Source organism: Epinephelus fuscoguttatus, linkage group LG23 (genome assembly GCF_011397635.1).
Source record: "Epinephelus fuscoguttatus linkage group LG23, E.fuscoguttatus.final_Chr_v1".
NCBI lineage: Eukaryota > Metazoa > Chordata > Actinopteri > Perciformes > Serranidae > Epinephelus > Epinephelus fuscoguttatus.
Genome location: NC_064774.1, coordinates 23,801,215 through 23,817,247, shown reverse-complemented (window position 1 = coordinate 23,817,247; position 16,033 = coordinate 23,801,215). Strand labels below are relative to the sequence as shown.

Below are 16,033 nucleotides of genomic sequence, written 5' to 3'. Positions count from 1 at the left end.
GATACGGACGGAGCCGTCTGTCCGTGCTCCGCGTTCATTTCTCTGTGACCGGAAAAGCCGGAAGCTAAACAAAGAATCAACTAGAGACGACGATAACCATTCAGGAAAGGAACGCAGCCTCCTACCGCTCTGGCGGTGAATTGCACCGCGACGAAATGGAGTGATGGAGAAGTTCAAAGGGTTCACAACGGCATCACGGCAATGACGTAGGTATGTTGTAGGTATGCCGCAGGACCATAAATCAGGCTTTAGGGGCTTGAGTGTAATTTTTTCCTCACTGATTATGTGAATATCGAGACAGTTTCAGCAAATATGAAAAATGTTGAGGTTTTTTTTTTAATAAAAGTTATCAGTTACAGCTTTAATTCAGTTAAAGTTGTCTCTCTGGTTTGAGGAATATCTGCTTCTCTTTTAAAAAGCTAATGATGTGGTAGGTTTGCAAAGGTCAGGAGGTTAATTGTTTTTGGCAACAGACGGACGGAGATTGGTTTCTCAGTGGCGTCCGCAGAGAGCAGGGATTCAGGCTCACACTAACAGCGAGCTGGCATTCATCAGATGGACTTGGCTTTCTTCTTTTGCTCATGTTCAGAACCCAACCAGAGATAATTAAGCTTTTAATCAGCCTGTTTATCCTCTCTACTTTCAGATTAAGTTTGTGGTTTCGAGACTTTATACTTCAGAGCTTTCTTTTTTTTTTAATTGTGTGGAATTTATTCAGTTGTAGCTGTACAATATGTGGAGAGTCCATTTCTTGCAAAATAAATACCGATAAATACACTATGTGTCCTATCTACTGCTTCGTTATCCTGCAAATGCATAACACCTGTCCACTGACACCAACTTAACCTCTGGTGAGGTTAGAGGTTATCACTATTTAACAAAAAAAGCTTTCTGTATCTCCTGACCTTAAATCAGAGTTCACACTGCTGAGACAGCACACTGAATACAGCCACTGTGTGTCTGTTATGCTGTCCATAGGGGGATGTTGGCATCCCAGGATTTGACGGTGTCCCCGGAATCAAGGTCTGGTGCACACATATTCTGTGTGCTCTAATTCTTGTCACTTAATGGCCATTGTATTTTTTAATTTTTCTTGTTTTGAAGTCATTTCTAATTTTTCATCCTTTCCCATTTAAGAGGTTTTCTCTTCTTTTTCACTTTTGGACATTTTTGCCTCTTTTTTTTCTTCTTATACTTCTTTTTATACATCTTGTTTTCCATTCTTCTTTAGAGGACATACATGTACACATCTTTTCATTCGTCTTTGCTGAATGTGATGTTATCATGATCTGAATTTGCCAATGTATGAATAAGTACACTTAATAGCAGATATCCATAGGTGTGATTAAATGTGATAATGGTACCTACATATAGGTTTAAATTAATTAGATCTGTGGTGAAATATCATTGTAAGTAGGATTCTGGCCTGCTAATATTGACAACTTTAAGTAATGACAGTGCAAGTTTTAGGAATATTTCAAAATCCGATAGTGGAGGGTATGTCTGGGGGCAAAAGCAGCCATAACACAAGAGAACGTCCGTAATCTAACATGAATTTAACCCCAGATACTATCTGACCCTTAGTGGCCGCAATAATTCCCCAACTGAACCCAACTCCCCCTGAGCTTTTCTGTGTTTAACACTCTGCTTTCTTTGCCAACAGGGTGAAATGGGAGAGCGAGGTGAAAAGGTAAAGTGCTAATTCAGATCACCAAACATTATTGTTAGCATCAGTCTTGATATCCCACCATGTGTCAGACCAGCCGCCGTGACGGCAGCTCTGCCTCTGACTTTACACAACTCCGGCTTGTTTTTTCAAAGGTGACACCCTTCTGAGATTTGGCCGTCAGTGAGTCAGTGATTCAGTGAGTCACAAAATTGAACCCAATTTCTCCCAAGTCCAGGCCTTGGAGGAGACCAAGAAACAGAACCCACACAATAGCCTCAGTGATGAAAAGCAGCCTTATTCTCTCCATTCCCTAATTCTAATGGTGCCCTTTTTCGCTGTTGTTGGACAGCAGCGGGTGGGAGGTGCGAACGCTGACGGAGTCAGAGCGAGACAGCATGGGGAGGGAGGTGATGACTCAATGTTCTTCATCGACCACAAAACTGGCCTTCAGGCACTTGCTCTCTGTTGTTGCTCTGAGTTTTTCTTCAAATCAGAGACATATTCCAGATCATTAACGCACCTGATTCACTGTAATAATGAGGCCGCGCGGCCACATAGCCAATCTCCTAGCAACAACCACTCACAGCATCACGGGTGTCCTGCGGAGAATGGATGCAAATAATGGCTTAATTTACAGTTATAGAAACTGCATTAGAGGAAATTGCCTTGGCTTGAGTTCAGGTCAGTCAGGTTCAAGTGAGGCTGTGATGTCTTTTCTTGGCCTTGTCACAGGTTGCATGTTTATGAGCAGTCTAACTAAAGAGAGATGTTCCATTCAAAAACTGTTTTCATAAGCATGAAAAGGGGAAACTAATTGTTATTTAATAGTAAAAACACAAATATTAGACAGAATAAACCATCGCTGTGGCGGAATATGTTTAATATCTTATTCCCAGTCTTTTGAATCATGTCGAGTCCCTTTCCTCAGGTTGGGAATCACAGCTTTAAAACACTGCAAGCTTTTATTTTAAGAGGAGCCAGATCTGTTAACATAAACTGCTGCTTTTGGCTTTGTTCGCTGAGTAAAGGGCCAGCAAGCAAGTTCAGGAAAGCACTTTTAAAAAAAAAACAAAAAACAAAAAAAAACCTTCCTGACTGTACTCGACACTTCAACCAATAGATTCATAGATAGAAAAATGAACGACAATGCATCTAAGCCTGTTATCATAAGCTCACTTTCTTGAAGTTCCTTTTTAATAGTCTCCACAAGGACCCAACCTTTGATTCCAAATCCTTGGAGTTGCTAGTCATCGTATGATTCACAATCTATTAGGCTATCATTTACCTAATATAGAACCATGTGGATTTATGAAAAGTGAAAGACGGTGAAAAGACTGCCAAAGAGAGCGCTGAAACTCACTCCAAAGTACTATGAGCTTTTATTTCGAGAGGAGCCAAATATGTTAATATAAATTGTTGTTTTTGGCTTTGGTTGCTAACTAAAGAGCCAGAAGGCAAATTCAGGAAAGCAGTGCCAGCCTCTAACAGATAAAGACTGATTGCTTGAGAGGCACAGAGCTTATTACAATAGGTTAATTTTCTTAAAGTTCTTACATCATGAGGATAGTGTGCCCCACAAGGACATAAGACTTTATTTGAAATCCTTGGATTTGCTCACCTTCTAATCAGGAACTTATAACCATGCAACTATAAGCATTCTATCGACACTCTATAGGCTCTGTGAGGCTGTACATTGGAACAGCAGGGCTTTGACTTAAACGTCAGTGTGCTAACATGCTGATGTTGAGCAGTGATGGTGCGAGAGGAAAATTTAAAGGATCACCAACACCATTCGATTCATCATGAGGTAGACATGAATCTGTGTATCGCATTTCATGGCAATCCATCAAATAATAGAGACATCTCGATCTTAACCACAAATATCAACCTCATGGTGGAGCTGGAGGGAAAGTCATTAGGGTCAATTGTCTGGACAAAGTTTCATGGTAGTCCGTCCATTGTTGAGATATTTCAAACTGACATTACCATCCATAGTGCCACGTTGACATAGTGTGGCTAAAAACAGCCCTGACATTCTTTCTTTTTCATACAGTGAAGATGGAAAAGTTGTGAATTCAGAAGTGAAGTTCTTCACAGCTAATGCCAGCAGTTAAGACCTCCACAATGCCCCACAGAGTGTATTACATCACCTAAAATCATATTTGAACCATGTGTGATGACTCAGTTAGTGACCAAAGTGAATTTAACTTGTACAGTAATGGTACTTTGTCTTCCCTACGATATTCTTGGCCTTTTCTCCAAGCATCCATTACGCTGTTTTACACGGCAGTCAATCACAGAATAAGCAGAACTGTCAAAGTCCTACTGTGTGTTATGTGTGTTTAAACAACCTGGCGATCACGTTTAATATTTTGTTCTTTAGGTTTTTAGATTCTCAGCTATCTTTTTGTGCCATCAAAACAGACAGATTATGAGTACCTCTGTGTGATTTCATCACAGGGCGATATGGGTGAAGACGGACCGAAAGGTGATACAGGAGAGAAGGTATGTAAATTCCTCACCTCACCTTTCATTCTCACTGTTTATGTCTTGGAAGCTGCACAGAGAAACAGCAGAGTCTGGCTGTGGCCGGAAAACATAAAAAAAAAAAAGTTAATGTTAGCCATCTGAGAGGAGATCTGTGGCGAGCAGCAGCAGCAGCAGCAGAAGTAGCTGAGGTCAAGTGCCATCAGCTGCAGTCAAGGCTGCACAACAGCAATCATCCTGGCACTTGATGCCTCCTTTGTGCTTAATGTGGACTTAATTGCTATGCTATGCTGACGCTACATTTTCTGGTCGGATGGCTCCTGCATTAATTTGGGACCATTTATCATCAAGACAGCTTGTCAAGTTGGGATCCATTTCCAACAAAAGGCAGAGTGGAGCTCTGCTGGACAGATTGCTAGAGTAATAGATTCACGTTTCTGTCCAAAAAGCTTTTGTTTTCGGGAAAATTTTTTTTGTTTTGTTTTGTGTTCGTACTTTGACATCATGTTCAGAGGCAGATCAGACGTCCTATCCAGGGCTTGCTACGCCGCCTTTGCTGTTATTATTTTGTTAAAGCAGCATTTACGAAAATAGGTCACAGCCCTATTTGTATTGGGTGACCTCATGACAAAATTTGGGTCTCTTTACCCTTCAGATTTGTCTGAAAGCCATCCAGAAAGCAAACTATTATGGATTGGAATAAACGATTCTTTGAAAATGTGGATTCAGCCCATCCACAAATTGCTCACACTTCTGGGAAAAGATAAAGATTCTTCCCAAAGTTGCCAAAAAATGATAATACAGTTGCTAAGAACAAATAGCAGACACAAAACACTGATTTTTTTTAATGCACTGGAGATGCCGCTTTTTACTAGAAACACAGGGTTAGGTATAAAAACAAAACACAACTGATGGACCAGTGGACTAGAAGCAGTGTACTCAAAATGTCACTGCCAATTTATTGCTGTTCAGCAGAGAACAACTTTGATAACTTCTCACTTTATGGGTACTCTGGTTTTTTAAAAGACTGCCGAACATGGCTGCCAAAAAAGACACCATTTGAGGGAAACAGATGCAGGATATCATCTGTGGAGAATGAGTGAACAAAAAGGAAAGTAGAGGGTGATAAAACTTTGCAGCTCGAGCACTGCTTTGATCTGGTCTACCTCAGCGCAGTAAAAGCGAGGGGGGAAAAAAAGGGTTTTCGCTGCAGGAGTGAAAAAGAAAAAGCGGAATTGAGTGCCATGGGAATTCAGACTGCTGTAGCCAGTCACCTGCCATTCATTCTTCAAGAGCGTACTCGTGTATTTCACAATAAAAACAGAAGGTAGTGTAAAGACCTGGAAACGGTGGGGATTTTTTCATCAGTATGGATAGGATTACCTCACCTTCTCTGGTCGTCAATGCCAGGATGTAAAAAAGCGCACAACATATGGTATTAATAATTGCTTTTTTAATCAAGATATAACTCAGCATACATCCAGATGAGTCTAACATATGTCACATACATCAAGGATTGATTGAATTTTCAGTGCAAGTTAAAAAAACGTCTAATGCGTGCTCATATACGCACGCAGGATCAGCTACAGGAGAAAGCTACATGTCATTCAACAAGCTAAGCCTCCTGTCATCGGCGCTGTGTGTCTGTTCCGACGCTCATCTCTGATGTTATTGTTTCACTGGCGGAAGAGGAAACCAGAGAGTAGAGGGGACAGAGGAGGGGAGGGGAGAGCATCTTTAGTCTTCCACGCTGAAGATGCCAAAGTTAACAATACACAGCACGCACTGCGGGGAAACTGTGGTAACTCGGGGTGAGAGGTGAAGCAGCGAAAGCTTCGGTATGGTGAGCAGAGAGAGACCTCAGGGAGTGCAGAGGAGGGGAGAGAAATGGCAGCACAAGCAGTCGGACCGGGCTTCGCTTGATACAAAGGGAGATTGTTTTGACGGCGGGGGATCTGCGGAGTGTGAAAGAGACTAAATGACAGGATATATACACTCTGTTAGATGCACGCAAGTTTAAATCTCTTTCCCTCTCATCATTAGAGACAATCTGTTACTCTGTGGATCATAAATGAAGAAGCTATAAAGTTTTATGCTTTAGATGAGACAACAACTACAGTGTAATACCATTTATTATTGGGTAGTCTTTGCATTTAGTCAGTGACAGAGGAAGTACTCAGATCCTTTATCTAAGAAATACCACAGTGTGAAAGTATTCTATTAAAAGTAAAGAGTATTGGAACAAACATATTAATTAATAGTACTAAAGTATCAAATGTAAAAGTGCTTGCTATGCATTGTATTTTTTTATTATGGAACTACTTTCTACGCAAACAGTATACCTGTGAGGCCCGAGAGCCACCGTTTGTCTGTCGTCAAGTGGTTTTATATTAATTTCAAAACTATTGAAAGGAGTAATTTGATGTTTTGTAAAACAAGCTTTTTGCTATCTTGCCAAGAATGGTGAGAAACAGTTCACCCCAAAATTAAAAAATATATTCATCCATCTAGATTGTTTTGGTGAGTTGCCGAGTGTTGGAGGTATCAGCCGTAGAGATGTCTGCCTTCTCACTGATATAATGAAACTCAATGGCACTCAGCGTGCATTGAATTGAATTGAAAAAACTCAGCAATGTCTCTTTCCAGAAATCCTGTCCTGGTTACTCAAGATAATCCACAGACCTTCGTGTGAGCAGTTTCATGTGGCGACAATTTTCTACTTTTATAAAGAGGAAAAATGTGTAATTTTGGAATTTGGGTTGAACTTTCCCTTCAATATGTTTCTACAGTATGCGGCAAGTTAGCTTAGCTTAAAATAAAGACTGCTGAAACAGGAAAACCTCAAAGTTAGCTCTATCCAAAAGTAACAATGTCCACCTTTCCAGTTCATTCAGTAACGATTATATCTTGTGTAATCTGTAAAAAAAAAAAAAAACTGAACCGTAAAAACGATAATTTGCCATTTTATGGGTGGTTATTTGCCCAACTATTTCTTGGCCAGTATTAGCAACTTCCTGGAGTCTCCACAGGTTGCCTGGCAACTGGCCCTGGCCAAGAAACAGTCCGGCACATAACCTCCGGGAAAAAACACAATCGTTTTTTTTTATACAGTCCTTTTCGTAGGGGTCAAACAAAGATGTAACATGTTAATTAGTGAGCTTTAGAGATGCTGTAAGAATTAACACCACTGAAACACAACATCATCTAAGGTCCTGCATTATTACCTAATCTTTGTGGCCGTGTCTTGAGGAGGAGCTCTGTGTCAAAATAACACTTTATATTAGTTTATATTGAGCTCGCTCATAAAGTGGTGTTTAATTAAACTGCTACACAGAAGTATTTTGGATGTACCATCTTTATATGCAAAGTCATAGTAACTATAGGTGTCAAACACATGTACACAGGTATCTTACAGCTGTTCTTACAGTATCTGAGTAAATGCACTTTGTGACTTGCCACCACTCCTTATATTATTTATTTATTGTGTGTAAGACATTACCTGCTCCCGCTGTGCTGCTTTCATAAGCCATCATCAACTGTGAAGAAAAATGTTTCCAACAGTCTCTGCATGTCCATCTCTGGCCTCATTTAAAAGAAATCATTACCACAGTTAAAAGCTTTAGTTCTGAACCATTTACCTCTGATGCAGTCTGCCTAAGTATTTAACTAGGTGTGAAATTAACTGTGACTCTTCTTGTTGAAAAAGTTAAACCTCAGAGATAGGAAAATTTTCAAGGGTTTAAAACAAATAAACCCAAGTAAACTCTTGAATTGGTTTTTGGGAACTTCCAGGCTGAGCTCTTGGCTGTGGCCAATGTGTGGCACAGTGGTTGGTATAATTTCTGAATCCTAAGATCCGGTCCAAGCTCTTGTGAACTGGCCGTGTTTCAACTGTTGGCAGGGCTTTCTGCCCTGGGAGCCAATCATAATCTGTGTCGCCTCACATATATTCTAACTCAGCGACTGAGGTCGATATTTAGCTGAGGCCGCTGAATTTGGTCATCTCTACTAATGGCCATAATATGAAGTAGGAGTCATGTTTTGAGGGCTGCGGTGACATTTATTGGTTACATTTGTCACAACTCTGCTCCAGCTTCATTGCTCACTGATTAATCCACCCCATCTCATTTTCTGTCACTCTGCAAACAGCTGGAAAATGGCCCAATTTACCAGGGAATACATTATGAGATCTTCTTGCTATTATCTTTAAATGCTAATATGCAGTGACAGTTCCGGGTGCGTATAATGAAGGGGAGCTGCGGTGACAGCTCTCCATCCTGCTTGGCTCTGTGGTTAAATCACAGGCTGTAGCCTCACCATGGTAATTGGCCCAATTGGGACTTTTCAGCACTCTGTGCCACACCTCAGCTCACCTCCCAACTCCACCGCTTTTTCCATCTCATAGTACTTCACTTGGAATAGATTAAACCAGTGAAAACTCTCACTTGGTCCTTGGGCTTGGTGTCACTTGTTTTCACTCTGTCATGACAGAAAACGTACATGGGGTTTATCAGATCAGCAGCAGGGGGGTGAGGTGTTAATTGCGTGTGCAGCATCCTCTGATACTTGTTTTCACATGGTGGCTTTTTGATTAAAAGTGTGCTGTAAAGTCTTATTTTCCACAATATTAGCTCTTTATGGTCTCATCCTGCTGAGATAAATAATGAGAACAAAACTTAATCATAGGAACATATAGTCCCTAGCTTGATTATTAACTTAACAAGGTGAGATCTTTTGTTGTTTCTTTTTTTGTACAAGACGTAACAATGAAGTCCAGATGTGAGGCATTCTTACTATCCATCCCAGCCAGGAAGCAACAGGTGTAAAACAGCTCTGACTTTGATGTTTGTTTTGTTAAAACAATTCAACCAAAGCACAAAAAAATCCAAATAATGGGTCGCTGTATAAAGTTTCCTGTTCTATTCAAATTTTTAAGCGAACCGCAACATGTCATCCATGTTGTTTCTTAAGTATTTGACCAAAAGCATTTTACTTCATTGTGTAAAAACATGAGAAAGCCTTTCATTCATCTTCGATAGTGTAACATGAGGAGCCTGTTTACACAGCTAACTGTAAAAGTTCATCCTCTCAGATCTTCTGTTCTCTCTATAAAATACGGAAGAAAACGCTCGTATAAAAAGTGGAATGATAACTTTTAAGATATGGATAGAGGCACACTTCAGTATGCAACAAAGCCCAGCTGTAAACAGTAACGCAGTTTATTGTCTGCAAAAAAAAAAATGCCGCAATTAAACATGCCTTGTGTGCTATGCATCGTAATGACTCCCATAAAAAGCTGAGGGCGAGAGGCATTCCTTCAGCAACTTCTGAGCACAAGGCGTATGTGTAGTGAAACCACAGAGTCCACACCAGAGCTAAAGACCCAGTCTCCTTCTCCCCACTCCCTTTTCCCACCAACCGCCCATAATTACGCTTATTGGCCCCTTGTTTTATGTATGTTTTTACTGTATGCTGCAAAACTAATGCAGTGCATAAGAAAGGGCCTGGGTTCTCCATGTTTGGATGACTTTGCTGGAAAAATGTGACACAAGTAGCTTTATCTCCTTCCAGTTCAATACCTTACCTGAAGAGATGCAATGAAAAATAAAGTTTAAATGGTTGCCGTTAGTACTCAACCCCCTCAGCTCCTATACTGTTGGGGATTTCTTCTGCATAGTGTTAAATTTCATGTCATCACCAGTATGCAGCTGCACTCTGACAGTGTAAAAACAATGAAATGATTCCCAGCACTGTAGTTATAAAAATGCTGCCTCCAACTTTTGTGAGAAGGTACATTCAATCTAAACGCTGCTTAGAATAGCAGACAATTCTCTTCATAATTGGATTTCACACAGTTTCGTCCAGACAACTCAATGCAGAACTTGGGCAATTATGTTCTGCATTGTTCCGAAAAAATAGGTTTCTTTCATATTTTTTTTTAAAGCTGTAATTGCACAGTAATGTTCACCGCATCCAGTTTTATAATAACCCCTGTCACTTTTGGACGGTTTTCCATGTTGTACCTTTCTAATTTTTGTTTTCTTTATCTTCCTCTCAGGGAGATGCTGGCTCTTCAGCAGCAGGCATCAAGGTGAGAGCTAAGCTAACGCTAAAGGTTTTTCAATGTCAGTGTCTTGATCCTCATTAGGTGTAGTTTGTAGGTTCAGACTTACCAAGTGGAGTTTTAAAGAAGCAATGTGTAGCATTTAGTGGCATCTAGTGGTGAGGATTGCAGATTGCAACGTGCTGAGTCTCGCCCCATGTGCCAAGCGTGAACTCCTGGTTAGGAGTTTTTGACCCGGAGATGAATTATTCGCAGAGGTCTCTTCCTCTCCAAAACAAACAGACACTGTTGCCAACTCCTCAAAGTAGCTATTGGCTGTCCTAAAAGTCGCTAGAAGTCGCTAAATGACGTCATCACCTAATTTGCATAATTGTCCATATGCATGTAATTGTAATGACTGCTGTAGGAGAGAGGAATAACGTCGTGGGAGAGACAAAAACTGAGTAAAAAAAACACCTTGAATATGTTTAGAACTACAAATGAACCTTCTTTCAGTGATTTATGTTAGACAAAGAAAATTTTACATTTACATCCCGCCCTGACTGTAAACCAGGTAGGGATCAGCCAGCGGCAGTTCGCGCATGCGCGATTCACTTGCAGTCTGGACGTGGAGGGGTTAACATCCCCTGCTCTGACTGCAGCTGGGAGGGAGGACTGGGCCGTCTGTGAGTGCTTTGAGGCGAGAGAGGAGCCCACGGCAGCATCCGCTGCTTGTTGAGAAGAATAAGAGTGATACGTGCTCTCACAGCAGCGTGTCCAGAAGTCTTCAATAACATCAGAAAAAGTCGCTAGATTTGTCGCTAGTTGCTTTTTTGAAAAAGAGTCGCTAGAGGGGTCTGAAAAGTCGCTAAATATAGCAGCTAAGTTGGCAACACTGCAAACAGACCAGGTGATTAAAACTGCTAAAATCACAGAATAAACAGTTTCACATTAGAAATCAGTGTTTCTCTGATGTTGTTTGGCTTGTCACAGATGGACCGCTAGCCCAACACCTGCTTATCTGTGCTCACCTTTTGTCTTATATAAGATCCAGATGTTCAGGAGATTTTTATCTGGAGCCAAGTTATCCTTAGAGGTCTCCTCCTCAAAAGAAACAGACTTGATAATTTAAGCCCGTAAAAACGCGAAATAAAGCAGTTCCACGCAAAAATCTGTGTTTTACTGACACTGTTCGACTCATCGCGGAGGGGCTGCTAACTATGGAGGCTAACTCAAAAATGTATATGGCCCCTTCTCGAGCCAGTGTTTGGTTTGTCCAGTCTAACCTAGTGTAGCAACATGGTGGACTTCGTGGATAAGGACCCACTCCCTACGTAGATATAAAAGCTCATTCTATGGTAACAAAACCACAGCAAGTCTCATTTTCAGGCACTTACACACTACAGAAAAGAGGTTACTAGATATTTACACAGAGTAACTTCCATGTGTAACAAACTGCTTACCAAGCTAACTGGACCAACTCCAAAACTAACGTTAGCTAACTAACATATGACCTACTTGGAGTGAGATGTAAAAAAGTAATATGACATTACTGTATATGATCTGATATTGGATCAAAATGCGCTTTAATAATGATGTAAAGTTCCCTCCAAAAACCTCAATATAGGATACAGCCTTAAATATTAGCCCAAATAACATCAGTTAGGTTAAGCTAACATTTAGCTTGATCATCAATCTGAAGTAGCTAAAGGTTAAGCTAACGTTTAGCTTGATCATCAACTGGAAGTAGCTAGCAAAGAACTTAGGAACGACCTAACACACAAACTTAATAATTGATTTAAGAGAAGATAAGAGATAATATTTCACTTTATTGTGAGAAAAAACTTTGTCTTGCGTCCCAGGACGTCAACTGTTTCACATAAATTGTCCTACGAATAACCAAGGCACAGAATACCATGATGCGGTTTGCAGCCATGCCGCACACCAAAAGCGAAAGTGTGTGGATTTACAAATAGCAGGTTCACACAATCCAGAAATGAAGCAGCTGAAAATAAAACTCTTCGCATGTTTTACAGGGTGAACCTGGAGAGCCTGGACGAAGTGGACTAAAGGTAATAATTGCACTTTTCTATTGCTCTTTGATGCGCAGCAGATAGATAGTAGCACATCAATAAACAGACGTAGCATTAACGTTAATCATAGTATAGTTTTAACCACATAAGCTGTATTTTGTTGAATATATATTGTTTGTTGATTTTAATAGGTGTTTCTATTAATAAGTGACTGTGGGAGTAAAATATTCAAGTATGAAGTGATAGAAAATTCTCAGCTTTCTGTATCTGGCTGAACATATGTCTTTATTTTTCATCACTGTGTATACACAGATGCTGGCAGATACAGTAGTTTGGATAGGAGCATTCCAAACTTGGTTGAACCTCACTGTTTAAAGTGTAACAAGGATGGTTGTACATGGGGGGGCTCACTGAGCAGAGCCTGACACTTCAACTTTGGTGCATCACAGTGCTCCGACTCATTTTACATTTACTTTGGCGTGATACTTGTTTTGAGCCAGCGCAAGGTCCCAGGTATCATACTAACACTTCTGGACATACTAAATCTTTTCTGTTGCATTTTATCGTGACCTGTACTTGACAGAATCTAAAACCACCAGGTAATTCCAGTACTTTGCTTTGCATCAGTCCATCTACACAAGTTTTTGTGGTTTAAGCCATATTTGTTAGACCTCTCTCTCAGCCAGTTTTTACTCTCGTGTTTGGCACACTTTCCAAGGAAATCAGAGGAATTTTGTTAGAGAAACAGTTGCTGATGAGAAACTAATAAAACAAGCATGCAGCAGAAAAGGAGCTATTTTCCTGCAAAATAAAAGCCATTACTCGTCCCTTGACCAGACTGCTGCCAAGATTGCACCAGCGCTCCATCTAATTACACTTTTTAATCCCAAGTGCTGCGCCCCATTAATTCCCCCTCTCTTTTCTCTGTTTGGACAAACTGGTTCCAGACAGACAGAAGGGCAAGTGTCTTTTTTTTCTGCTCTGCTGCAACGACAACATTCGTGGCCTAACTAATTTTTTGACTGCTTTATCTTATCTCTCATTTTACAGCCCTTCTGCTTGTGCTGACACACTTACAAATTGTATTTCTCATCAAAACGGCCATCATGGGATTGAGTTGTTGTCCCCCGTTAAATATTACCACTGGAAGGCATTCAAGTGTTGGTGAAGTAGCAGTCCACAAGAAAGACTTTTATTCATTAGTTTTACAATGCTTTCATTAGCCACAATGGAAATTTACAGGCCTCTCTCTGATCCCGAGTGACATTACAGTTGATCATTCTCCTGCGCCGCTAATCATTTCTTTTCTCATGCCATAAATACAATGGTCTTAATAGAGCGTTAAACTATCCAGAGTCAGACATTTTGTTTTGAAAGTCTCGCAGACGCCTCACAAGAGACTTGACCTCTGATTTTTCCACAGTTTAATCAAATGACTCTGCGTTACTCAAACTTGCATATAATGGGAGTTTGGAGTTCTCAACTTGACAATGACCCGACCTTGGTAACGGAGGAATGGGCCAACTCCTGGCTTCCAGCACTGCCAAACTCTAACGACCTTGAAGCCACGGCAGCTCTCTCAAACAGCTTTTGCAACTTTAATCCAAAGTATCTGACGGTTTTTCCTTCCAGAAACCAGAACTTTTCACACCTGCCCAAACCAATAAAAGCATAAAAAATGAAACTCCATTGCACTTTGTGGAGGGTTGAGTGTTATAACAAGCACTAATCACGCTGTCAAGCCATGGCTGCATGAGTTGGTTTGAAAGTGCATGTGCAGTACCTTCTGCTAGTGCTTACCGCAAGTAAACGACAGTCAACATACACTTACTGACGGCAGGCCACTTTTCAGAATTACAGCAGCTTGATAGCCAGAGAAAACACAAATAGAAAATACGGTGTAGAGCTAATAGAACCCCAAAGAGCCTACAAATGAGGCTTGACTCAGCTTAGCTTGGCTTGGCTGTAACATGTCACACTCTTCCTGTGTAGGGAGAGCCAGGACTTCCAGGGCTGCCTGGACTCCCAGGGATAAAGGTAAATTCTTCGCTGTTTTCATCCCCAGTCATTCCCTCGGTGTTGTCCCTGTCCATCCTCTTCAGCCCGTCTGTAGCAAGAGTTCGGCGCAAATCTCAGCTGGCCTATCGTCATGCTTCGTGCATGACACGTTCAGGTCTCATAATCTTGCTTTTCCTGCTGTGTGGGATTGGTAGCGAGACTGCAAGGTTCCATCTGCTCCAGTGCAGACTCACAGTAACACCTGTACATTCACCGCAGTGAAAAGTAAGGAGCTCAGACAAACTGACGAGGCCAATTGGTCGATGCTTTTCATCTGAAAGTGCTCGAAGAAAAAAAGGTTTAGGTCTATTAAAAAAGGTGTAGAGGTCTATTAAAGGTATACTATGCAGGAATTGTTGGTTTATTGCTTATAAGTACACTGCAAGCTACTGTAGGAATGTTAGTTCTAGAATACACCTACTGGTGCTACTTGGACACATCCTCAGTGATGAACCCGCGGTCACGGGGTGTTTCAGGTCTTTAATCTTCAGACATCCTCGCCAGTGCGACCCCGACTTGTGTCCAAGTGGCCCACTACTCCACGGATCCCCCCTCCAGATCCACAGCCATTGTGAAGCTCTTTCAGTGGCCTCGAAGATGTTTTTGATGGCTCTTTTGCACAGCTGACCTTTTACTCCAAGGAGTTTGAGGTTCGACGCAATGGCTGGCCAGCGAATCCGCAGCACGCAACCTCGACTGGTTATGTTACATTTGTTTTAATGAAAAAAGCCAATACTTGATTAAGCTAACTAAGCTAACTAAAGCTAAACAGGCCAACTAAAGCTAAACAGGCCAACTGCGCGTCGCCCTTCATCTCCATCTTCTCCTTCAGTGCTCGCCAGCGAAAGTGCAAGTCAACCCCAGATGCACTCTCGTTTTGGAACGACCTTTGTCTGCTTATCGTTTTACTTGCTATATTTGCGTCTTTTTTGATGCTGTGTCCACGATTTTTGTAGCTTTCTCTTGGATGCGTGCTACTTATGGCTCGCTGTTGTCATTGTCTAGTCGCTACACACCCAGTAACATCCAAAAAACAAAACAGAAAATACAGTCAGAGGGTGGAGCCTCTGCAGATAAACACACAGCTACACCGAGTCTATACATAGTTTTTTAAGAAAATCCTGCATACTATACCTTTAATTGATGATGACATTGCATCCCTGGCAACAACTTCAGTCCATTTCCTGGAAGTGGCATCAAGAGACTCCCTGCAAAATGTGTCTAATCTGGAGAGGAAGTTTGATTTTTATTTATTAATTTAGAATGTATCAAATTAGGCTTTTTTGTTTTAGTGAAAGTGCTCGCTTGTTTACTGTATCATAAAAAAAACTACAGCAGATGGTAAAACAAGAGGGACATATTTCATTGTCATCTGATACTTAAAGAACAGCAACCACTTCAAGGTTTCTCAGGATCATTAGCTTGAAATATAACGTGAATGCAAGGAATGCTCACACGGGCATGATGAGATGATGCTTGTTGCTGTTTTGGTTTTGTTTTCCTCTTTTCGTGTGCTTGTAATGTGCTGGCCTTGTAAAAAAAAAAGCCCTTTCATTTTACATTTTATATACTCCTGTTTTTACTTAAGGCCTGAATGCTTGATGGATTCTAACAATATTTTTGCTAACGTAGCACTCTTGGGTTCTGAGCTCGGCTTGCACTTTGTTCTGCTCCGCATTCTTGGCTGTTTATCCGATCAAAGTTTAAAAGGTTGAGAGGCAAGTGTCCATTACCTCTCCAAAG

General features: G+C 41.0%; 1 protein-coding gene across 1 annotated transcript in view; it reads left to right on the top strand.

Annotated features, from left to right (window-relative positions):
- The window catches only part of LOC125883561 (collagen alpha-1(XXV) chain), a 191,514-nt gene that overhangs the window by 150,925 nt on the left and 24,556 nt on the right, over positions 1–16,033 (top strand). The window contains exons 12-17 of the mRNA XM_049567941.1: positions 979–1,023; positions 1,664–1,690; positions 4,130–4,174; positions 10,215–10,247; positions 12,236–12,271; positions 14,225–14,269. Of these exons, the coding sequence (XP_049423898.1) occupies positions 979–1,023; positions 1,664–1,690; positions 4,130–4,174; positions 10,215–10,247; positions 12,236–12,271; positions 14,225–14,269 (231 nt within the window). The remainder of the gene's footprint in view (positions 1–978; positions 1,024–1,663; positions 1,691–4,129; positions 4,175–10,214; positions 10,248–12,235; positions 12,272–14,224; positions 14,270–16,033) is intronic.